Source organism: Rhopilema esculentum, chromosome 10 (genome assembly GCF_057945365.1).
Source record: "Rhopilema esculentum isolate cy_ngs chromosome 10, ASM5794536v1, whole genome shotgun sequence".
NCBI lineage: Eukaryota > Metazoa > Cnidaria > Scyphozoa > Rhizostomeae > Rhizostomatidae > Rhopilema > Rhopilema esculentum.
Genome location: NC_142824.1, coordinates 3,140,969 through 3,167,455, shown reverse-complemented (window position 1 = coordinate 3,167,455; position 26,487 = coordinate 3,140,969). Strand labels below are relative to the sequence as shown.

The 26,487-nt window shown below is 34.7% G+C and overlaps 1 protein-coding gene across 3 annotated transcripts in view; it reads left to right on the top strand.

Moving 5' to 3' along the window:
• LOC135694345 (uncharacterized) overlaps positions 1-26,487 on the top strand; it is a 99,388-nt gene that overhangs the window by 4,397 nt on the left and 68,504 nt on the right. Inside the window, exon 4 of one of the 3 annotated variants that reach the window (XM_089110611.1) lies at positions 5,777-26,487. This exon is cut by the window's right edge and continues 15,032 nt beyond it. The exons of 1 other annotated variant lie outside the window; for it this stretch is intronic. In XM_089110611.1, coding sequence (XP_088966737.1) covers positions 5,777-5,781 — 5 coding nt within the window. In that variant the 3' untranslated portion in view covers positions 5,782-26,487. One more of the 3 variants, XM_089110610.1, reaches the window with a different exon arrangement.

Below are 26,487 nucleotides of genomic sequence, written 5' to 3'. Positions count from 1 at the left end.
AAAGATTTTTTTTTTGCAGTAGAATAAATCATTTAAAATAGGATGCCGAGGCCATAACTCACGTCTTTGAAAGCCGACCGTCTGTACGAAGAGTCTGACAATTTTGAAATGATTTCTGTATTTTTATCGCCATTGTCTGTTAAACCTTTGGCAATTTTCAGCAGAATATCTACGAAGATGCATTTTTATAAAACATAGCCGTTGTAGGTGGATCCTGGTCTGGTGTGTAGTTGGGATGTATTTATATATTTATAAATCATGTTTGAAAAATTACAACAATAATGTATGTATATTTGATAGCTCTTGAGTTTAACGCTTTTTGAGTAGATGCTCAATAAAAATAACTTGTTGAACGTTTCTCAATATGCTTTTTCAGAATAACCTTCATTTAAGTTTGGAGCTTAAAATAAAGACCAAATTATATACAGCAATATTTAGTGATAGTTTGATAGTTATAGTGATATATCAGGATAGTGACATTGTGATATAGATATAGTGATAATCTATTTTAATGTTTTGAAGTGAACTTATGGATAAAGTAAACTATTTTCTTCAGATGATTAGGAAGAATACAACAAAGAAATAAGAAGATTTATCAAAACATTTCATACCGGTGTTATTTGCCAGACGTTCAAATGTTGTGAGCAAGTTTGCTCTTTGAAGTTCGGCATCTTGGAAAGTCTGAAAAAGATACAGCTAAGAATAATCTTAAAAATAACAAATCTCAAAGATGCTATTAATATTCTTGGATCCCACCGTCTAGCAATGAGGCAATAAATGTCGATATATTTTGAAAATCTGGAAACAATAAACAAGAAAAGAAAGAAATCTCTTTCAATTTGAGCTCATTGCGAGGCTAACCGTTGGATACATGTTGTCAAGGAGACAATGCTTAACGACAAAATGGCAGCTTAAATCGTTTTCACTTTGAAACAGATCTAAAAAATATTTCTTTTTGTTTTCGTCGAGGAACTAGTTATAATTTTCCGGAAAGAAGTAAATTGCTCTTTTCACATCTAGATGAATCAGTATTTTGTAGGAATTAAATATATGTTGCATGTTATCGGGATTTAAATCACTCCTTTTCCCCCCGGGGAAAAGTATAAATTTTTCTGAAACATTGTATTAGGCAAAGAAAAATGTTGAAAAATTTCTCTCATCATGAAAGAAGCCCTCTTCATTCTTTTTCTTTTGAAAATAAGCCCATTTTTTGAGAAAACTTTATTCCTTCTGAGAGACCTTTCCAGGTACTTAAATAAATTTTTGTTGTCTTAGGACATAATCTTTTTTCATAATTGTTTTTGATGTTCGTGTTTTAGTCAGATGTTTACTTGAAACCTCTGCAAGCTAATATTGTAGCTCGTTGTATTGAAGGCTATTGGCAAATCTCGTTTTGTTGCCTTCGAACGTTTGATTCCCACTTTCAACTCCTTAATAGCTTTTAAAACATGTAGAAATGTGGAATCTACTTGATTTTATACAACTGTGGCGAAATAGAGAGATGAAAATGTAACCATCTTTCGAGAGATCAAAATTATCTTTTATTTTAACGTTTTCCAGCATTGCAGATGTTGTTTTTGAACTTTGAAGACATGAGAGATTTCAGATAGGCTTGTGAAATTATACACAAAATTAACCAAAAGATGTATTCTTGAGGTGTAAATGTCTGCATTAACTAAGAAACTTGGCCCTTTATTGGTGATAACCAAGAATTTTTTTTCATGCCTTGATGATATAATTCCCTGAATTTAGTAATTAAAACTTCGCAGCAACTCACCCTTCCTTCGAACTCCGCGTTCGATAAACCAGCAACGGCCTTTTTCGTGTTTTCCATTTTGAACATTGACAAATTCTTCAATGTTTTGAATCAATTGAACAATTTTTCGATTAAGATTAAAGCAATATTTTCAGCATAAAATGCAGGTTTTCCGCAAGCAAAATTTGCGTGTAGCAAATCAGTTGAGAAATTCACAACAAAATTTGTAACGGTTTTTTCGCTTTTTAAGGTTTGATTAATTTGACGTAGAAACTGTCGCAATGTTTCCAAGGATACCGCGAACATCATGCATTGCTCATTTGCAGCAGTTCGAATGTTTGAAATCTAGAAAATCTATTTGAATAGTAACATCGTTAGATCCCATCTTGATTAATATATGTCTAAATCATCGGTGTTTTGGATATCGATTTTCTATTTTAATGTCAATTTATTTAGCCTTTTCCAGTTTTACCGGAATGTTATATTGTTGGTCTTTTTTAAATTCAGCCAGATAAAGTCCATTTGGTACGATTTCCAATCGAATATTTAATTTCATGACGAAATTTTTGGTGCCTGAGTTTAGAAGGATCTTTGGTTTTTTTTAAAGTATATTTGCTGTCGTTGACGGGGCTCGACATTCATTCCAGTTCCTGGAAAGATTGGTGCAGGGCAGTGGCGGAAATCATGGGGTTCGGGGGGGGGGGGGCTCGAGCGACGTCGTCGGAAAATTCGGGCTCTCGTCGGATAATTGACAACCGTTTAACGTGTCGAAATTACTCCAAGAAATCGTTCTGAAAAGGAATCTTTAGCTAATTTAAGGGGCGTAATTGCCAAATTTTCTGCTTGCTTCTCTTGCAGGTGATCCCCGTTTCCTTTTTTTACCCCAGGGGCCTTTATAACCTCTCTGTGCCCTTTCTGCAAAATTTGAACATAGCATAGCTGATAAAATATTAGCCATTACCAAATAATCAATCAAACAATATATGACCAAAATTAAAACTGCGTGTGAATTGTGTATTTAATTTCAATTCCGTAAAGACCAGCCAAAATTTCTATGGGATTCTTCTGAACAAAAGTTATTTTCAAACGTATTTCTCACTGAGGAAAACGTACGACATTAAGATAAAATGCATAAAATGAACGTACGACTTGTCAAAAGTGTTATCGGTCTACCTCTTGTATCATCAATCGTCTTTGTTGAGATATCAATCTTGATATCAAAAATCATAAATGGATTGTTCTTCTTGCTACTTAAAAATGGCGTGGTCAGCAAAGATTTCTAAAGAGTTCCGTCAAAAAATCAACTATTTTTATCAAAATGTGCAGTTTTTTTGAAATTATACATGCTCCGTGATGTTATCTTGTCGGAAAATCGTAGGCCTGCCCCCCCCCCCAATGAAAGCCTGAATTTCCGCCACTGGCGCAGGGACCGCTTTTTTCTCTAGGAAAGTATTCGCTTGTTCTTCTCTTATCTTCTTTCTTCCCTTGATCTCCTCTTATCGTCTCTTTTTCATCGAGTTTGCAGTAATTTTGGATTAGATTTCCAAATCAGCGACAAATAATTGGACTTTTTTGTATAAACATGCAAGCAAATATCTCACATTTGTAGATCTGTTTGCCCAGGGGCTCGTCATGGTTATCAACAGGCTTGTATGTAAAACTACCTCACGAACTAAATATCAAGTTTTACAAAGTTAAGTTAGGTACGTACATTCAAATAGTTTCTAGAAGATATTAGAGTAGAAGCGGTAGCAACAGTATGTATTGAATAATTATCTAATTTATTTTAGGTTTAATCCAAATAATAAAAAGTGCCAAAAAATTTTTATAACACTTGAGCACAACTGACATATAACTGCACCAGGGGAAATTTAAATTGGAAAGTGCCATTAGTCATAAATGTTTCTTGTTGCCTTAGTCTGTTCATAGTGTGTCAGTACATACTTTGCCTTGAATAATGCATTACTATTATTTTAACTACCTAACGTTTGAAACTGCTCACAACTTCGTTTTCAATAACTTTCAGAATCGTTAGAAATGGAATCGTAACCAAATTTCTAATATCTAAAATTTGCTGGAGCATTTAGTATAAGTCAGTGAGTATTTTAAAGGAGATTCCACTAGTGGGGAAAATAGCTCAAAGGGCCTCCAATTTTTATAGTATTCGTTTAACAAAGATAAAAGTTAACTGCTTATCACTGGCTTGCCATTGATATCCTTAGACATATACTATATTGTCAGGAACATGTCTAGCAGTTATAAGTTTTGATTCTAATTGTTGCTTGTCAGTATTATCGTCAAGCTGAACGGAATAAGGAACACAGCCCTTTAAGCAATTAGCTTGCTATGCGGTTCATGTCACTCTTTCATGTTTTTTATTGTATCTCTTTACGGGGAAATTGATATCTGTAATGGTGCAATGAGGCAGGTGGACTATGTGGTACAAAATTTGTGTCCCATCCTTTTTTACTGAATAAGTGAACCAAATTGTTACTCTGCTCTTGAAGGCCAACTTATGTATCATTATTCACATCCATTTCAATCTTATCTTAGTTCCTTGTTTATTTCCCCTAAAATGTTTGCCACTACTCTTCTTAGTCTTCTTTCATGTCCTGATTCCTCCTCGCAGGTACTGTTAGGTCAAATGATTTACGATCCTCATTGTTTAACCCTTGCCTACTTATAATTTGATTTTTACTCTTTTCAATACTTTATTGAAGATGGCTCTAGCTAGATTCAAAGCGTTTAAATGATTTTAGTCCAACTCATTATTTCTAAATGTTTTCCGTCTACTGATTATTCCAAATTAATTTTGTCTAACCTTAGCCTGGTAACGAGACCCCCCGATCACAGACGCCATATATCAAACTCATAGGTCAAGCTGCAATCCTTGCCAATATTGTTAAAACACTTGCGCAGTGCTGAAGCTTTTTTTCAAAAATCCTCCCCTACCCCCATTACAATGTTGTTCAATTGGGCTGTTTTGATCCTGAAGTTAAAGATTTCTTCACTGACCTACCGTTTCCATACTTTTGGGACCCCAGTGTACTATTCTATCCCCTTTTCTTAGATTAATATATATAATATGGATAATGTTAGTTCGAAAACAATATTGAATTGAGTTCTAATGAGAGGGTAGGGGTGTAGTCTTAACTTTACTGATTTAATGTTTATTTATTCATCTTTTCAAAGGATTTACTAGCATTAATTGTATTCATTTTGCATATTAACCACACAATATCATCAAATATTGAAATTTGCGTGTGCCATAAACTCTCAACGTTGGCCAAATTGCCGAACAAAATGTTCTAGATAATGCATGGCTTAATTCATAATTTTTTAGGCTGCCTTTGGATCAATGATAGACTTTCCTCTTCTTCTGTTGAAAACGTGAAATCAATTTTAGTTTTTTTTTATGAAATCTAATCGGTGTTTTGGATGTCGGTGTCTCCTATTTAATGTGAATTTGCTTAATCTTTTTTATCTTTTCATTGGAATTTATTTTTGTTGTGCTATTTTGATTTGGCCATATAAAGACGATTTGGTACGATTTTTAGTCGACCATTAGATTTTGTGACGATTATTTTTGGGCTTACGTGAAGAACAACATTTGGTTGTTTGTTTCTTTGTCAAGCTGTAAAAGGCGTTATGCACTTAGAACCTAATGCTCATTTTTGCAATGTTTTGAATAGCTGCCACTGCAATAAATTGTCAGAATATTGCAAAGTGGTTTATGTCTATTTCTGCGATTCTCTCTTTCCCAGTAAAAAAGTCATCTACGTAAATCCACCTTTGCAAAGCCACAAGAATGCTATGCATCTTTCAATTAACAAAGAGTTGGTTGGTTTAAAATCTCCCATACCAAATTTTACCATACTAAAGAACTAGATAAGCATAAAGTTACTTAAAGATACATTTCTTGGTGCCAGTATATTTTATTTGTTCCAACATGTGACAATAATGATTTTGCCAAGAATAATTCATTACTGGGCTCTTAACTATAACCTTTTATATTTTAAGGCTGATTGCAATCCTGTTTCCGAAAACCCTTCCAATTGCCAAAATGATGACCAGGACCACGATGAGAGAATTCAGATCTAGCATGTGATACATAGTGGCATCATCACAATTAAATTCCTTGCTGTCGCAGCCTAATTGTTACCCAGTGCCAGACGAAGAGCCCTTCATTGGGCCTATTCAGCTTCAGGAAGATTTTGATCTGTTTTCCTCTGGTTTTCTTTCAAGAATAGGTCTGATACTGCAGCACAATTACCACCCACCTTAATCTGGCCCTGAATTCCTTCACACATCTCATATCATTTTAATGTCGGCTACTTTCCTTCTCAACTACCATCTACTATGAAATTTTTTAACAAAACTGTATTCTTTGTAACCTCGCGCCTGTTTGCTTTGTTTTCTTATATGTATACTTGGATTCGCAGAAAAACAAAATCATTTATATTTAAATAAACAAATTCCACATGTCAATCATTTCAGAAAACTCAGAAAGAAGACTCAGTGTTGTTTTAAACATATTCCATTTATATTATTTCTTCTTAAGGATACATTTGCTATTATGCATTTAAAATGCAATTAAATTACTAATTTGCAATGTCTTTTCTAATTACCTACTTAAAATGCTCTTAAAATACACTTCAGTTAGTTAAGTGTCATCAAGGTGTTGAATTTATAAAGAATTAAAGCTATTTGTCCCATTTATTCTCGCCGGATTAAACCAACTTTTTACTATTGTACGCCTTCTACGTAAAGTAAAAAGATAGGAGAGGGGGTCGAATGGCAGGAGACATTGTCTGTTTATTCTACCCTTAGAGATATGGCCCGTAAACGAAAATGTGAAGTGCTCAAGATCTTAAATTTCTACTGATCGTACGAGCTTTTATCTCAAAAAGATTTGACACTTGTTTTCTTATGCGGCCAAATCTCGTCTTTCTAAGGGGACCTTTCTTCTCCTTTGAATTCGATCTGTCCTTAGCTAAAGCTCTTTTAACTCTCTCTAACACTTCAAAACGCTTTCTAGCCTTCTTTTCTGCATCTATTTCTTTTGATGCACAATCAGCTTTCAATGTCATTACCTCTGGTTTTTTACCATTCATTTTACGACTTTCCATCTGCATTACTGTGTGTTCGAAAGACTTATTTTTAACTGCCCAGTTGCCTCCATCAGTTCTATAGAAAACTATTTTCAGAGACTCTGGTCGACTAACTGTAGCAGTTTCCCCAATCACACCTTGCTCTTTTAGGCTACATCTAGCTATGGGAGCAGAAGTTGGCTTTTGGGTTATTGATTGACTTAATTGATTACAGTCATTCTTTTGACTGACGATATCTTCGAATGGCTTAGCTTCATTTTTTATGGAAAGGCTTTGCCTCGCGACTTTTTCTGAGGTTACAAAAGGTGGAGAATGGTAGTCTCTACATCCTTTTAGATTAGTATGGAGGGATTGACTAAGCTTGGAATTCAGCAGAGATCTTTTGTCAGAATTTAATGGCGATATTTTGTTGTTGTTTTGGCCACTTTCTGAAAGATCAGGCGTTCTTTCATATTTCTGAAAGACTGGTAGGATATTTTGTGCCTTAATTTCGTATGACACATTATGCTGACTTTTAAGCCAAGCTCTTACAAAATCATTTTTACTTATGCTAGAATCAGTGGAGAGTCTCATGATTTCTTCAGTCTCCCATTCTCGTACGGCATCCTTCTTCACCTTTTTCTTTGACTGCTCCACCCTTACTTTCGAGGACGAATCATGGACAGCACCCTCGTCTTGTCTTTTTCGTTTTTGCCCCTTGATTCCTGTTTCTAAAAACGTAGCTTGATCTTGTTGGACAACATTTTGGTTCACTGCCATAATTTGATCGAATTTGCAAGGACCAATTCTAAAAACACCAGCTCCAAACATCATCTTAACATCGAACTCCTCTTTGCCACTCAGATCGCAGACTTGAAACTCTTCGATGAGTTCTTCTTTGATTTTATTGAAAGATTTGATGCTTTCATCTACATCCAGTGTAGAGAAGTCGAGTAGAAGACGTATTTCGATGCTTATGACTGTAGTAATCGTTGGACTCTGTGGATAAAGATTTTGGGGAACTTTTTAGTAAATGGGGAAGTTTTGAAAGTAAAGAATCAGAATTTGTGAATTAAAGCAAGTAATTGTTTGTTTTTGTTGAACATTATAGCTGAAATGAAATTTATTGTGAACAAACCTTTTCTAAATCTTCGATTGTGGAAAGAATGTGGTCCAACGATTTGACAATATCCTGCACAATGTTGCCAATGTTTTCAAGCTTGGAGCATGCGTTATAATCATCAACCTAAGAGAATGATAAAACATAAACTAAAATTTTTCCAACTGAGTCATGAGCAATGGTTGGAAACCTAAACTTTGTGAAGATGCGACTCAATATGACTTTTGTAGCTTTATAGGGACGTTATACACTAACCGGAGTATAACAAATTGATAATCAATGGAGTTGTTTGTGTTGTAATGAACAAAAGTTAATATGTAGTAAAATAACGGCTTTGTACAAGAAATGAATTGTTAGTACGACGTTTTGAGCTTAACTCTTCATATGGCTGCCGTCGTTTCAGGTTCGATTGATATTCTCGAACCCTTTCGATGACCTGATAAAGAGTTGGATGACTATAATTGATGTATCCAGGTGGCATCAGGCGAGCAATATGAATGTCTGACTTGCTAATAGTTTGTCGATAGTTCGCCAGTAAACCTTGAGATAGTTAATGATGTCGTTGCATACAATCGACTGTCTGCGAACTTTCTTTCGCGACTCTTCCTTCTCGAAAATCAGGACACGCAACTGATAGAAATAGCTGAGTGCTCAAAAAACCTGAAAATCTGTTGACAATAGCCAAAAAGTTTTCCTATTTCTTTAGAAAATCAAAAGAACTACTTATGATATCTCCCTATAATTCAGCCTCTTGCATTTTGTATACCTGGTCATAGATCAATTGACCCTAAGCCGGGATCCCTATCGAGGTATGTTTTTGCATAAAAGTTTGTAAGTATTTATAGAAACGAATTTGGTCTCTTACCAAGGCATTGGCATTCACTAAGTCATTAATGCAGACACTGGCGTGGTTTTTCAACTGAAAATAAACATTGAGCAACTAAGAACATAACTGATTGCAGTTATACAGCAAGTCTTTCGCTTTCTTTGTTGAACTCCTAAAGCTTACTAACATTTCCTTGCGAATATCACACTGCCCATTAACAACATTATTTGCTCTCAACCATCGTGCAATTAGAAGGAACAGCTTTTTATGGTAGTATGATAGCTTTGGAAGGTATAAGTTTCGCTTTGGTGAGACCTTCTTCTCACATTTTTTTTAACCAATTATAACCAGTCTGTTTCAAAGCATTTATTTCATTTCAAAGCATTCGAGGGATATTATTTGCAGTAGAACAAATTATTTGATATAGGATTCCAAGGCCACAACTTACGTCTTTGAAAGCCGACCGTCTTTACGAAGAGTCTGACAATTTTGAAATGATTTCTGCATTTTTATCGCCATTGTCTGTCAAACCTTTGGCAATTTTCAACAGAATATCTACGAGGAGGCATTTATTATAAAACATAGCCGTTGTAGGTGGATACTGGTCTGGTGTGGAGTTTGGATATATTTATATATTTATACATCATATTTAAAAAAATACAATAATAATTTATGTATTTATTTGATAGCTCTTAAGTTTAACGCGTTTTGAGTAGATGCTCAATAAAAATAACTTGTTAAACGTTTCTCAATATGCTTTTTCAGAATAACCTTCATTTAAATTTGGAGCTTAAAATAAAGACCAAATTATATACAGCAATATTTAGTGATAGTTTGATTGTTATAGTGATGGATAAGGATAGTGACATTGTGATATAGATATAGTGATAATCTATTTTAATGTTTTATAGTGAACTTATGGATAAAGTAAACTATTTTCTTCAGATGATTAGAAAGAATACAACTAAGAAATAAGAAGATTTATCAAAACATTTCATACCGGTGTTATTTGCCAGACGTTCAAATGTTGTGAGCAAGTTTGCTCTTTGAAGTTCGGCATCTTGGAAAGTCTGAAAAAGATACAGCTGAGAATAATCTTAAAAATAACAAATCTCAAAGATGCTATTAATATTCTTGGATCTCACCGTCTAGCAATAAGGCAATAAATGTTGATATATTTTGAAAATCTGGAAACAATAAACAACAAAGGATAAAAATCTTAATAATTGAGGTTGATGTCACAAATGCTTTGTTTGTGTCAACGATTTTGGCGTTATCTTTATGTAGTGCAGCTTCTAACCTTATTCACAACTGAATTGAGCTCATTGCGAGGCTAACCGTTGGATACATGTTGCCAAGGAGACAATGCTTGACGACAAAATGGCAGCTTAAATCCGATATATCGTTTTCACTTTGGAAGCGATCAAAAGTTTTTTTTGTTTTGTTTTGGTCGAGGAACCAGTTAAAAATTTACGGGGGAAAAGTAAATTGCTCTTTTCACAATTAGATGTCTCTGTATTCTGTAGAAATGAAATATATGTCACATGTTATCGGGATTTAAATCTCTCTTTTTCCCCCCGGAGAAGAGTCTAAATTTTTCTGGCACATTGTATTAGGCAAAGAAAAAAGTTAAAAAATTCTCAATTGCCGAAAAAGTGCTCTTTGACAAAAATATTTAGCTCTCTTCATTCTTTATCTTTTGAAAATAAGCCCATTTTGTGAGTAATTCAGTTTTTTGAGAAAACTTAATTCCTTACGAGAGACCTTTCTAGGTACTTTAATAATTTTTTGTCGCCTTAGGACATAATCTTTTTTCAAAATTGTTTTTGATGTTCGTGTTTTAGTCAAATGTTTACTTGAAACCTCTGCAAGCTAATATTGTAGCTCGTTGTGTTGAAGGCTATTGGCGAATAGCCTTTTGTTGCCTTCGACCGTTTGATTTCCACTTTTAACTCCTTGATAACTTTAAAAGTATGTAGAAATGTGGAACCTACTTGATTTTATACAACTGTGGCGAAAAAGAGAGATGAAAAAGTAATTATCTTTCGAAAGATCAAAATTTTCTATTATTTTTATGTTTTCCAGGATTGTAGATGTAGTTTCTGAACTTTAAAGACATGAGAGATTTCAGATAGGCTTGTGAAAATTATACACAAAATTGATCAAAAGATGTATTCTTGAGGTGTAAATATCTGCATTAACTAAGAAACTTGGCCCTTTATTAGTGATAACCAAGAATATTTTCATGCCTTGATGTTATAATTCTCTGAATTTAGGAATTGAAACTTCGCAGCAACTCACCCTTCCTTCGAACTCCGCGTTCGATAAACCAGCAACGGTCTTTTTCGTGTTTTCCATTTTGAACATTGACAAATTCTTGAATAAAGATTAAAGAAATATTATCAGCATAAAATGCAGGTTTTCCGCAAGCAAAATTTGCGTGTAGCAAATCAGTTGAGAAATTCACAACAAAATTTGTAACGGTTTTTTCGCTTTTTAAGGTTTGATTAATTTGACGTAGAAACTGTCGCAATGTTTCCAAGGATACCGCGAACATCATGCATTGCTCATTTGCAGCAGTTCGAATGTTTGAAATCTAGAAACTCTATTTGAATAGTAACATCGTTAGATCCCATCTTGATTAATATATGTCTAAATTATCGGTGTTTTGGATATCAATTTTCTATTTTAATGTCAATTTATTTAGCCTTTTCCAGTTTTACCGGAATGTGGTCTTGTTGGTCTTTTTTGAATTCAGCCAGATAAAGACCATTTGGTACGGTTTCCAATCGAATATTTAATTTCATGACGAATTTTTTGGTACTTGAGTTTAGAAGGATCTTTGGCTTTTTGTTTTTTTTAAGTTTTTTTGCTGTTGTTGACGGGGCTCGACATTTATTCCAGTTCCTGGAAAGATTGGTGCAGGGCAGTGGCGGAAATCTTGGGGTTCTGGGGGGGGGGGGGCTCGGGCTCCCCCAATCAGCGACGTCGTCGGAAAATTCAGGCTTTCGTCGGATAATTGACAACCGCTTAACGTGTCTAAATTACTCCAAGAAAACGTTCTGAAAAGGAATTTTAAGCTAATCTAAGGGGCGTGATTGCCAAATTTTCTGCTTGCTTCTCTTGCAGGTGATCCACGTTTCCTATTTTTACCCCACGGGCCTTTATAACCTCTCTGTGCCCTTTCTGCAAAATTTGAACATAGCATAGCTGATAAAATATTAGCCATTACCAAATAATCAATCAAACATTATATGACCAAAATAAAAACTGCTTGTGAATTGTGTATTTAATTTCAATTGTGTATAAAAAATTTCTATGGGATTCTTCTGAACAAAAGTTATTTTCAAACGTATTTCTCACTGACGAAAACAAGATAAGATGCATAAAATGAACGTACGACTTGTCAAAAGTGTTTTCGGTCTACCTCTTGTATCATCAATCGTCTTAGTTGAGATATCAATCTTGATATCAAAAATCATAAATGGATTGTTCTTCTTGCTACTTAAAAATGGCGTGGTCAATAAAGATTTCTAAAGAGTTCCGTCAAAAAATCAACTATTTTTATCAAAATGTGCAGTTTCTTTGAAATTATACATGGTCCGTGATGTTATCTTGTCGGAAAATCGTAGGCCTGCCCTCCCCCCCCCCCCCAAATGAAAGCCTGAATTTCCGCCACTGGCGCAGGGACTGCTTTTTTTCTCTAGGAAAGTATTCGCTTGTTCTTCTCTTATCTTCTTTCTTCCCTTGATCTCCTCTTGCAGTAATTTTTGATTAGATTTCCAAATCAGCGACAAAGAATTGGACTTTTTTTGTATAAACATGCAAGCAAATATCTCACATTTGTAGATCTGTTTGCCCAGGGGCTCGTCATGGTTAACAACAGGCTTGTATGTAAAACTACCTCACGAACTAAATAACAAGTTTTACAAAGTTAAGTTAGGTACGTACATTCAAATAGTTTCTAGAAGATATTAGAGTAGAAGCGGTAGCAACAGTATGTATTGAATAATTATCTAATTTATTTTAGGTTTAATCCAAGTAATAAAAAGTGCCAAAAAATTTTTATAACACTTGAGCACAACTGACATATAACTACACCAGGGGAAATTTAAATTGGAAAGTGCCATTAGTCATAAATGTTTCTTGTTGCCTTACTCTGTTCATAGTGTGTCAGTACATACTTTGCCTTGAATAATGCATTACTATTCTTTTAACTACCTAACGTTTGAATATGCTCACAACTTCGTTTTCAATAACTTTCAGATTCGTTAGAAATGGAATCGGAACCAAATTTCTAATATCTAAAATTTGCTGTAGCATTTAGTATAAGTCAGTGAGTATTTTAAAGGAGATTCCACTAGTGGGGAAAATAGCTCAAAGGGCCTCCAATTTTTATAGTATTCGTTTAACAAAGATAAAAGTTAACTTCTCATCACTGGCTTGTCGTTGATATTCCTAGACATACTATTTTATCAGGAACATGGCTAGCAGTTATAAGTTTTGATTCTAATTGTTGCTTGTCAGTATAATCGTCAAGCTGAACGGAAGAAGGAACAGAGCCCTTTGAGCAATCAGCTTGCTATGCGGTTCATGTCACTCTTTCATGTTTTTTATTGTATCTCTTTACGGGGAAATTGATATATGTAATGGTGCAATGAGGCAGGTGGACTATGTGGTACAAAATTTGTGTCCCATCCTTTTTTACTAAATAAGTGAACCAAATTGTTACTCTGCTCTTGAAGGCCAACTTATGTATCATTATTTACATCCACTTCAATCTTATTTTCTTTCTTTGTTCCTTGTTTATTTCCCCTAAGTTGTTTGCCACTACTCTTCTTAGTCTTCTTTCACGCCCTGATTGCTCCTCGCAGATACTGTTAGGTCAAATGATTTTCGATCCTCATTGTTTAACCCTTGCCTACTTATAATTTGATTGTTACTCTTTTCAATACTTTATTGAAGATGGCTCTAGCTAGATCTACTTATAATTTGATTGTTACTCTTTTCAATACTTTATTGAAGATGGCTCTAGCTAGATTCAAAGCGTTTAAATGATTTTTTTCCAACTCATTATTTCTAAATGTTTTCCGTCTACTGATTATTCCAAACTAATTTTGTCTAACCTTAGCCTGGTAACGAGACCCCCCGATCACAGACGCCATATGTCAAACTCATAGGTCAAGCTGCAATCCTTGCCAATATTGTTAAAACACTTGCGCAATGCTGAAGCTTTTTTTCAAAAATCCTCCCCTACCCCCATTACAATGTTGTTCAATTGGGCTGTTTTGATCCTGAAGTTAAAGATTTCTTCACTGACCTACCGTTTCCATACTTTTGGGACCCCAGTGTACTATTCTATCCCCTTTTTTTAGATTAATATATATAATATGGATAATGTTAGTTCGAAAACAATATTGAATTGAGTTCTAATGAGAGGGTAGGGGTGTAGTCTTAACTTTACTGATTTAATGTTTATTTATTCATCTTTTCAAAAGGTTTACTAGCATTAATTGTATTCTTTTTCATATTTACCACACAATACCATCAAATATTAACATTTGCGTGTGCCATAAACTCTCAACGTTGGCCAAATTGCCGAACAAAATGTTCTAGATAATGCATGGCTTAATTCATAATTTTTTAGGCTGCCTTTGGAGCAGTGATAGACTTTCCTCTTCTTCTGTTGAAAAACGTGAAATCAATTTTAGTTGTTTTTATGATATCTAATCGGTGTTTTGGATGTTGGTGTCTCCTATTTAATGTGAATTTGCTTAATCTTTTTTATCTTTTCATTGGAATTTATTTTTGTTGTTCTATTTTGATTTGGCCATATAAAGACGATTTGGTACGATTTTTAGTCGACCATTAGATTTTGTGACGATTATTTTTGGGCTTACGTGAAGAACAACATTTGGTTGTTTGTTTCTTTGTCAAGCTGTAAAAGGCGTTATGCACTTAGAACCTAATGCTCATTTTTGCAATGCTTTGAATAGCTGCCACTGCATTAAATTGTCAGAATATTGCAAAGTGGTTTATGTCTATTTCTGCGATTCTCTCTTTCCCAGTAAAAAAGTCATCTACGTAAATCCACCTTTGCAAAGCCACAAGAATGCTATGCATCTTTCAATTAACAAAGAGTTGGTTGGTTTAAAATCTCCCATACCAAATTTTACCATACTGAAGAACTAGATAAGCATAAAGTTACTTAAAGATACATTTCTTGGTGCCAGTATCTTTTATTTGTTCCAACATGTGACAATAATGATTTTGCCAAGAATAATTCAATACTGGGCTCTTAAATATAACCTTTTATATTTTAAGGCTGATTGCAATCCTGTTTCCGAAAACCCTTCCAATTGCCAAAATGATGAGCAGAACCACGATGAGAGAATTCAGATCTAACATGTGATACATCGTGGCATCATCATAATCTAATTCTTTGCTGTCGCAGCCTAATTGTTATCCAGTGCCAGATTGGGCCCACATTGGGCCTGATGCACCCGGACGAAAAGAGCCCTTCATTGGGCCTATTCAGCTTCAGGAAGATTTTGATCTGTTTTCCTCTGGTTTTCTTTCAAGAATAGGTCTGATACTGCAGCACAATTACCACCCACCTTAATCTGGCCCTGAGTTCCTTCACACATCTCATATCATTTTAATGTCGGCTACTTTCCTTCTCAACTACCATCTACTATGAAATATTTAACAAAACTATATTCTTTGTAACCTCGTGCCTGTTTGCTTTGCTTTAAAGCTATCTTAAATGTATACTTGGATTCGCAGAAAAACAAAATCATTTATATTTGAATAAACAAATTCCACATGTTAATCATTTCAGAAAACTCAGAAAGACGACTCAGTATTGTTCTAAACATATTCCATTTATATTATATCTTCTGAAGGATACATTTGCCATTATGCATTTAAAATTCAATTAAATTACTAATTTGCAATGTCTTTTCTAATTACCTACTTCGAATGCTCTTAAAATACACTTCAGTTAGGAAAGTGTCATCCAAGGTGATGAATTTACCAACGATTAAAGCTACTTGTCCATTTATTCTTGCTGTTTTAAACCAACTTTTTACTTATGTACGCCTTCTACGTAAAGTATAAAGATAGGAGAGGGGTCGAGTGGCAGGAGACATTATCTGTTTATTCTACCTTTTGAGATATGGGCCGTAAACGAAAATGTCAAATGCTCAAGATCTGAAATTTCTACTAATCGTACGAGCTTTCATCTCAAAAAGATTTGAAACTTGTTTTCTTATGCGGCCAAATCTCGTCTTTCTAAGGGGACCTTTCTTCTCCTTTCTATTCGATCTGTCCCTAGCTAAAGCTCTTTTAACTCTCTCTAACACTTCAAAACGCTTTCTAGCCTCCTTTTCCGTATCTATTTCTTTTGATACACTATCAGCTTTCAATGTCATCACCTCTGTTTTTTTACCATCCGTTTTACGACTTTCCATCTGCATTACTGTGTGTTCAAAAGACTTATTTTTAACTGCCCAGTTGCCTCTATCAGTTTTATAAAAAACTATTTTTAGAGACTCTGGTCGACTAACTGTAGCAGTTTCCCCAATCAAACCTTGCTCTTTTAGGCTACATCTAGCTATGGGAGCAGAATTTGGCTTTTGGGTTATTGATTCACTTAATTGATTACAGTCATTCTTTTGACTGATGATATCTTGGGATGGCTTAGCTTCATTTTTCATGGAAAGGCTTTGCCTCGTGACTTTTTCTGAGGCTACAAAAGGTGGAGAATGGTAGTCTATACATCCTGTTAGATTAGTATGGAGGGAATTACTAATCTTGGAAGTCAGCAGAGACCTTTTGCCAGAATTTAATGGCGATATTTGTTTGGTGTTTTGGCCATTTTCTGAAAGATCAGGCGTTCTTTCATTTTTCTGAGAGACTGGTAGGACATTTGGTGCCTGAATTTCGTATGACACATTATACTGACTTTTAAGCCAAGCTCTTACGAAGTCATTTTTGCTTATGCTACAGTCAGTGGAGAGTCTCACGCTTTCTTCAGTCTCCCATTGTCGTACGGCATCCTTCTTCACCTTTTTCTTTGACTGCTCCACCCTTTCTTTCGAGGACGAATCATGGACAGCACCCTCGTCTTGTCTTTTTCGTTTTTGCCCCTTGATTCCTGTTTCTAAAAACGGAGCTTGATCTCGTTGGGCGACATTTTGGTTCACTGCCACAATTTGATCGAATTTGCAAGGACCAATTCTAAAAACACCAGCCCCAAACATCATCTTAACATCGAACTCCTCTTTGTCACTCAGATCGCAGACTTGAAAGTCTTCGATGAGTTCTTCTTTGATTTTATTGAAAGATTTGATGCTTTCATCTACATCCAGTGTAGAGAAGTCGAGTAGAAGACGTATTTCGATGCTTATGACTGTAGTAATCGTTGGACTCTGCGGATAAATATTTCCGGGAACATTTTAGTAAATGGGATAGTTTTGAAAGTAAAGCATCATAATTTGTGAATTAAAGCAAGTAAACAGTTGTTTGTCTTTGTTGAACATTATAGCTGAAATTATATTTATTGTGAACAAACCTTTTCTAAATCTTCGATTGTGGAAAGAATGTGATCCAACGATTTGACAATATCCTGCACAATGTTGCCAATGTTTTCAAGCTTGGAGGATGCGTTATAATCATCAACCTAAGAGAATGATAAAACGTGAACTAAAATTTTTCCAACTGAGTCATGAGCAATGGTTGGAAACCTAAACTTTGTGAAGATGCGTCTCAATATGACTTTTGTAGCTTTATAGTGACGTTACACACTAACCGGAGTATAAAAAGTTGATATTCAATGGAGTTGAGTGTGTTGTAATGAACAAAAGTTAATATGTAGTAAAATAACGGCTTTGTACAAGAAATGAATTGTTAGTACGACGTTTTGAGCATAACTCTTCATATGGCTGCCTTAGTTTCAGGTTCGATTGATATTCTCGAACCTTTTCGATGACCTGATGAAGAGTTGGATGACTATAATTGATGTATCCAGGTGGCATCAGGCGAGCAATATGAATGTCTGATTTCCTAATAGTTTGTCGATAGTTCGCCAGTAAACCTTGAGATAGTTAATAATGTCTTTGCTTACAATCAACTGTCTGCGAACTTTCTTTCGCGACTCTTCCTTCTCGAAAATCAGGACACGCACTTGATAGAAATAGATAAACCTGAAAATCTGCTGAGAATAACCAAAAAGTTTTCCTATTTCTTTAGTAAATCAAGAGAACTACTTATGATATCTCCCTATAATTCAGCATTTTCTATATCTGGCCATATATCAATTGATTCAAAGCCGGGATCCCTATCGAGGAATGTTTTTGCATCAAAGTTTTTAAGTATTGATAGAAACGAATTTGTTTCTTACCAAGGCATTGGCATTCACGAGGTCATAAATGCAGCCACTGGCATAAGTTTTCAACTGAAAATAAACATTGAGCAACTGAGAACATAATTGGTTACAGTACTAATGCAGGAAGTCTTTCTATTGAAAGAAAGTTCCTTTGTTCAATTACTAAAACTTTCTAACATTTCCTTGCGAAAATCAAACTGCCTATTAACAGTATTATTTGCTCTCAATCATCGTGTAGTTAGTACGAACAGCTTTATTGTGTATGATAATTTTGGAAAATATATGTTTCGCTTCGGGGAGACCCCTCAAAATATTGTTTTAGGATCCATAAAAATTAAGATTTTTATGAAAAAAAAAAAGATTTTTTTTGCAGTAGAATAAATCATTCAAAATAGGATGCCAAGGCCATAACTCACGTCTTTGAAAGCCGACCGTCTGTACGAAGAGTCTGACAATTTTGAAATGATTTCTGTATTTTTATCGCCATTGTCTGTTAAACCTTTGGCAATTTTCAGCAGAATATCTACGAAGATGCATTTATTATAAAACATAGCCGTTGTAGGTGGATCCTGGTCTGGTGTGGAGTTTGGATATATTTATATATTTATACATCATATTTAAAAAAATACAATAATAATTTATGTATATTTGATAGCTCTTAAGTTTAACGCTTTTTAAGTAAATGCTGAATAAAAATAACTTGTTAAACGTTTCTCAATATGCTTTTTCAAAATAAACTTCATTTAAATTTGGAGCTTAAAATAAAGACCAAATTATATACAGCAATATTTAGTGATAGTTTGATTGTTATAGTGATGTATGAGGATAGTGACATTGTGATATAGATATAGTGATAATCTATTTTAATGTTTTTTAGTGAACTTATGGAAAAAGTAAACTAGATTCTTCAGATGATCAGGAAGAACACAACAAAGAAATGAGAGGATTTATCAAAACATTTCATACCGGTGTTATTTGCCAGACGTTCAAATGTTGTGAGCAAGTTTGCTCTTTGAAGCTCAGCATCTTGGAAAGTCTGAAAAAGATACAGCTAAGAATAATCTTAAAAATAACAAATCTCAAAGATGCTATTAATATTCTTGGATCCCACCGCCTAGCAATAAGGCAATACTTTTCAATATATTTTGAAAATCTGGAAACAATAAACAAGAAAAGAAAGAAATCTCTTTCAATTTGAGCTCATTGCGAGGCTAACCGTTGGATACGTGTTGTCAAGGAGACAATGCTTAACGACAAAATGGCAGCTTAAATCTGATAAATCGTTTTCACTTTAAAACAGATCTAAGTCTTTTTTTTCTTTTTGTTTTCGTCGAGGAACTAGTTAAAATTTTCCGGAAAGAAGTAAATTGCTCTTTTCACAACTAGATGACTCAGTATTCTTTAGGAATGAAATATATGTGGCATGTTATCGGGATTTAAATCACTCCTTTTCCCCAGGGGAAGAGTCTAAATTTTTTCTGGCACATTGTATTAGGCAAAGAAAAATGTTGAAAAATTTTCAATTGCACAAAAAATTGCACTTGAAAAAAAATATTAAGCTCTCTTCATTCTTTTTCTTTTGAAATTGAGCCCATTTTGTGAGTAAATTTGAGAAAACCTTATTCCTTATGAGAGACCTTTCATAATTGTTTTTGATGTTCGTGTTTTAGTCAAATGTTTACTTGAAACCTCTGCAAGCTAATATTGTAGCTCGTTGTATTGAAGGCTATTGGCAAATAGCGTTTTGTTGCCTTCGACCGTTTGATTCCCACTTTCAACTCCTTAATAGCTTTAAAAACATGTAGAAATGTGGAACCTACTTGATTTTATACAACTGTGGCGAAATAGAGAGATGAAAATGTAATCATCTTTCGAGATATCAAAATTATCTTTTATTTTAATGTTTTCCAGGATTGCAGATGTTGTTTTTGAACTTTGAAGACATGAGAGATAGGCTTGTGAAAATTATACACAAAATTAACCAAAAGATGTATTCTTGACGTGTTAAAGTATGCATTAATTAAGAAACTTGGCCCTTTATTAGTGATAACCAAGAATTTTTTCAAGCCTTGATGATATAATTCCCTGAATTTAGGAATTGAAACTTTGCAGCAACTCACCCTTCCTTCGAACTCCGCGTTCGATAAACCAGCAACGGCCTTTTCCGTGTTTTCCATTTTGAACATTGATAATTTCTTCAATTTTTTGAATCAATTGAACAATTTTTCGATTAAGATTAAAGCAATATTATCAGCATAAGATGCAGGTTTTCCGCAAGCGAAATTTGCGTGTAGCAAATCAGTTGAGAAATTCACAACAAAATTTGTAACGGTTTTTTTCGCTTTTTAAGGTTTGATTAATTTGACGTAGAAACTGTCGCAATGTTTCCAAGGATACCGCGAACATCATGCATTGCTCATTTGCTGCAGTTCGAATGTTTAAAATGAAATGTTAAATATATTTCTGAGTAAAAACATCCTTACTTTCCGTCTTGATTTGACACAGTCCCTGGAGAAGTTCTCCTTGGGATCTTTGTTTCTCAAAAAACTTTCGGACCCGGTAACACAAGTTAATGTTTTTTGGTTGGAGAGTACACTCCCCTCACGAAAGCATCCGGACAGGTTCGAATTCAGTTGCGAATCTCTTGTTGGAGGAATTTGTTTACAAATTTCAAAGTCAGTTTTCATGAAAACTTTTTTATCAATTTCCTCGAATTTTTTCTTGAAGTTTTTTTAGCCTTTAATCTATTCATTCGTCGAAAAAAAATAATTAAATCCAAATGTAAGCAAACTCTTTAAGGGTTTTTCCTAAAAGATAATGCTTTATCACAATGATGGGAAAAAGCTATCATCAAATTGCCAGTATTATTGGATGCCCAAAGACTGCCGCTTTCGAGATATGCAAAATTATTTGAAAAATAAGTCTAAAAGATTTTGTACTGCCAAAAAGAGCAAGAGCTCTCGCGACACCAACGTCTGAGCGTTCCGCCTTAACTAAATTTCCATCCAAACTGGTTTGCATCATTACGCAAAATTGCAAAAAATGTTCACAAACAATTGATCTTTTAAAAACTGTCGATAAATATTGCAGGAAAATTTTTGATCTGGTAAAATGTTACCAAATGTGATATGTTTTGTAATCGATCGGTGGCATCTCCGTGCAAACATTTTTCCCAACTGAGTGTATACACGTTGTTTTTCTCTGTGTCTGAAGATTTGTGTCTCAAGATTTGTGTCTCAAGATTTGTGTCTCAAGTAGCATTTTGTAAAATATTTCTCAGTTTTATTGGTCCATTTAACTGAGTCCAAGTCACCTGACTTGCTGTTCTCTGCTTATTTGACAGCAGTTGATTTGTGTTAGGCCACTGATTTGAAAAAGACTGGATCGAGCTTCTCCAGGCCAGCATTGATTCAACATTGCAGCGTCCATCTTGAGACCTCGCCGTGTTGTATGAGACTAGAGAGCACTTTTTCATATTAAAATTCAAACTAAACGTAGAAACAAAAACTTGCATCATTCGTAAGTGACGTTAAACATTTTTGCCGTGATATTAAGCTTATGTAACGAAGAATCCACTGATCACTTATTTTCCTTTCCTAGGCTTGTTGTAGAATATTTAAGAATTTAATTAATAATGCACAGTTTTAGGCGCAGCACTGTGTGTGCACCGTTTTAACAAATGGCAGCCAAAAGCTTTAGGTGCGAGAGGTCTCAAGATGGAAAGACTCCATCGGCTTCCTCATACTGATGTCGGACAACAATAGGTTGTTCGATCCAGTCTTTTTTTGAGATCAGTGTGTAAGGCTTGTAGCGTAAATGTTTCTCATTTGATCAAAAAATGTTAACGGATAAATTTGTTCATGCTCTGGTTTATTTTGAAAGGTTTTCTCAAAAAATTAAGTCGTTATCGCCAGCCTAAATTTGTTTTTGTCTGAAAACGCAATCGATCTTCGAACTGTCTGGTGCTTTCGTAAGGGGAGTGTATAGTGAAAGGAAGAGCATTGTATTGTAGAAAAAAGAATTGCGGTCTTGAAAGATTTCGCTGTTTTTTTCTGTTTTTATTTTCTATCCTGTCCCCCTTTCTTAGATCAATAATTATAAAATGTAAGTTTGAAAACAATATTGAATTGAGTTCTAATGAGAGGGTAGGGGTGTAGTCTTAACTTTACTGATTTAATGTTTATTTATTCATCTTTTCAAAGGATTTACTAGCATTAATTGTAATCAGTTTGCATATTTACCACACAATATCATCACATATTCAAATTGGTGTGTGTCATAAACTCTCAATTTTGGCCAAATTGCCGAGCAAAATGTTCTAGATAATTCATAAGGCTTATTAATTCATAATTTTTTAGGCTGCTTTTGGATCAGTGATAGACGTTCCTCTTCTTCTGTTAAAAAAACGTGAAATCAGTTTAGTTGTTTTTTTATAAAATCTAATAGGTGTTTTGGATGTTGGGCTCTTCTGTTTAATGTCAATTTGCTTAATCTTTTTCATCTTTATCGGAATTTATTCTTATTGTTTTATTTTGATATGACCATATAAAGACGATTTGGTACGATTTTTAGTCGACAATTAGATTTTGTGAGGTTTTTTTTGTGCTTGAGTGAAGAACAACATTTGGTTGTTTGTTTTTTTTCAAGCTGTAAAAGCGTTATGCACTTAGAACCTAATGCTCATTCTTGCAATGCTTTGAATAGCTCCCATTGCAATAAACTGTCAGAATATTCCAAAGTGTTTGATGGCTGTTTCTTCAATACTCTCTTCTCCCGTAAAAAAGTCATCTACGTAAAACCATCTTTGCAAAATCAGAAGTATGCTATGCATCTTTCAATTAGCAAATAGATGGTTGGTTTAAAATCTCCCATACCAAATTTTACCTTACTGAAGAACTAGATAAGCATAAACGTACTTAGAGATACATTTCGTGGTGCCAGTATATTTTATTTGTTGCAAAATGTGTCAAGAATGATTTTGCCAAGAATAATTCATTACTGGACTCTTAACTATAACCATTCATATTTTAAGGCTGATTGTAATCTTTTTTCCGAAAACCCTTCCGATTGCCAAAATGATGACCAGAACCACGATGAGAGAATTCAGATCCAACATGTGATACATAGTGGCATCATCACAATTTAATTCCTTGCTGTCGCAGTCTAATTGTTATCCAGTGCCAGATTGAGCCCAAATTGGGCCTGATGCACCCGGACAAAAAGAGCCCTTCATTGGGCCTATTCAGCTTCAGGAAGATTTTGATCTGTTTTCCTCTGGTTTTCTTTCAAGAATAGGTCTGATACTGCAGCACAATTAGCACCCTCCCTAATCTGGCCCTGAATTCCTTCACACATCTCATATAATTTTAATGTCGGCTACTTTCCTTGTCAACTACCAATTACTATGAAATATTCAACACAACTGTATTCTTTGTAACCTCGCGCCTGTTTGCTTTATTTTCTTAAATGTATACTTGGATTCGCAGAAAAACAAAATCATTAATATTTGAATTAACAAATTCCACATGTCAATCTTTTGAGAAAACCCAGAAAGAAGACTCAGTATTGTTTTGAACATATTCCATTTATATTATATCTTCTACAGGATACATTTGCCATCATGCATTTAAAATGCAATTAAATTACTAATTTGAAATGTATTTTCTAATTACCTACTTCGAATGCTCTTAAAATACACTTGTTAGGAAAGTGTCATCCAAGGTGATGAACTTACAAACAATTAAAGCTATTTGTCCATTTATCATATTATTCTCGCCGGATTAAACCAACTTTTTACTATTGTACGCCTTTTACGTAAAGTATAAAGATAGGAGAGGGGGTCGAATGGCAGGAGACATTGTCTGTTTATTCTACCCTTAGAGATATGGGCCGTAAACGAAAATGTTAAGTGCTCAAGATCTGAAATTTCTACTGATCGTACGAGCTTTCATCTCAAAAAGATTTGAAACTTGTTTTCTTATGCGGCCAAATCTCGTCTTTCTAAGGGGACCTTTCTTCTCCTTTGCATTCGATCTGTCTCTAGCTAAAGCTCTTTTAACTCTCTCTAACACTTCAAAACGCTTTCTAGCCTTCTTTTCTGCATCTATTTCTTTTGATACACTATCAGCTTTCAATGTCATCACCTCTGTTTTTTTACCATCCGTTTTACGACTTTCGATCTGCATTACTGTGTGTTCAAAAGACTTATTTTTAACTGCCCAGTTGCCTCCATCAGTTTTATAGAAAACTATTTTCAGAGACTCTGCTCGACTAACAGTAGCAGTTTCCCCAATCAAACCTTGCTCTTTTAGGCTATATCTAGCTATGGGAGCAGAAGTTGGCTTTTGGGTTATTGATTCGCTTAATTGGTTACAGTCATTCTTTTGACTGACGATATCTTCGGATGGCTTAGCTTCATTTTTTATGGAAAGGCTTTGCCTCGCGACTTTTTCTGAGGCTACAAAAGGTGGAGAATGGTAATCTATACATCCTTTTGTATTAGTATGGAGGGATTGACTAAGCTTGGAATTCAGCAGAGATCTTTTGTCAGAATTTAATGGCGATATTTTGTTGTTGTTTTGGCCACTTTCTGAAAGATCAGTCGTTCTTTCATATTTCTGAAAGACTGGTAGGATATTTTGTGCCTTAATTTCGTATGACACATTATGCTGACTTTTAAGCCAAGCTCTTACAAAGTCATTTTTGCTTATGCTAGAATCAGTGGAGAGTCTCATGCTTTCTTCAGTCTCCCATTCTCGTACGGCATCCTTCTTCACCTTTTTCTTTGACTGCTCCACCCTTTCTTTCGAGGACGAATCATGGACAGCACCCTCGTCTTGTCTTTTTCGTTTTTGCCCCTTGATTCCTGTTTCTAAAAACGTAGCTTGATCTCGTTGGACAACATTTTGGTTCACTGCCATAATTTGATCGAATTTGCAAGGACCAATTCTAAAAACACCAGCTCCAAACATCATCTTAACATCGAACTCCTCTTTGCCACTCAGATCGCAGACTTGAAAGTCTTCGATGAGTTCTTCTTTTATTTTATTGAAAGATTTGATGCTTTTATCTACATCCAGTGTAGAGAAGTCGAGTAGAAGACGTATTTCGATGCTTATGACTGTAGTAATCGTTGGACTCTGCGGATAGATATTTCCGGGAACATTTTAGTAAATGGGATAGTTTTGAAAGTAAAGCATCATAATTTGTGAATTAAAGCAAGTAAACAGTTGTTTGTCTTTGTGGAACATTATAGCTGAAATGATATTTATTTTGAACAAACCTTTTCTAAATCTTCGATTGTGGAGAGAATGTGATCCAACGATTTGACAATATCCTGCACAATGTTGCCAATGTTTTCAAGCTTGGGGGATGCGTTATAATCATCAACCTAAGAGAATAATAAAACGTGAACTAAAATTTTTCCAACTGAGTCATGAGCAAATTGCTGGAAATCTAAACTTTGTGAAGATGTGACTCAATATGACTTTTGTAGCTTGATAGGGACGTTACACATAAATCGGAGTATACAAAATTGATAATCAATGGAGTTGTGTGTGTTGTAAAGAACAAAAGTTAATATGTAGTAAAATAACGGCTTTGTACAAGAAATGAATTGTTAGTACGACGTTTTGAGCATAACTCTCCATATGGCTGCCTTCGTTACAGGTTCGATTGATATTCTCGAACCTTTTCGATGACCTGATGACGAGTTGGATGACTATAATTGATGTATCCAGGTGGCATCAGGCGAGCAATATGAATGCCTGACTTCCTAATAGTTTGTCGATAGTGCGCCAGTAAACCTTGAGATAGTTGATAATTTCTTTGTTTGCAGTCAACTGTCTGGGAACTTTCTTTCGCGTCTCTTCCTTTTCGAAAATCAAGGCACGCACTTGATAAAAATAGACAAGTGCCCAGAAAACCTGGAGATCTGTTGACAATAACCAAAAAGTTTTCCTATTTCTTTAGTTAATCAAGAGAACTACTTATGATATCTCCCTATAATTCAGCATTTTCTATACCTGGCCATATATCAATTGATTCAAAGCCGGGATCCCTATCAAGGAATGTTTTTGCATAAAAGCATTTATAGAAACGAATTTGTTTCTTACCAAGGCATTGGCATTCACGAGGTCGGTAATGCAGCCACTGGCATAAGTTTTCAACTGAAAATAAACATTGAGCAACTGAGAACATAATTGGTTACAGTACTAATGCAGGAAGTCTTTCTATTTTATTACTAAGACTTGCTAACACTTCCTTGCGAAAATCAAACTACCCATTAACAGTATTATTTGCTCTCAA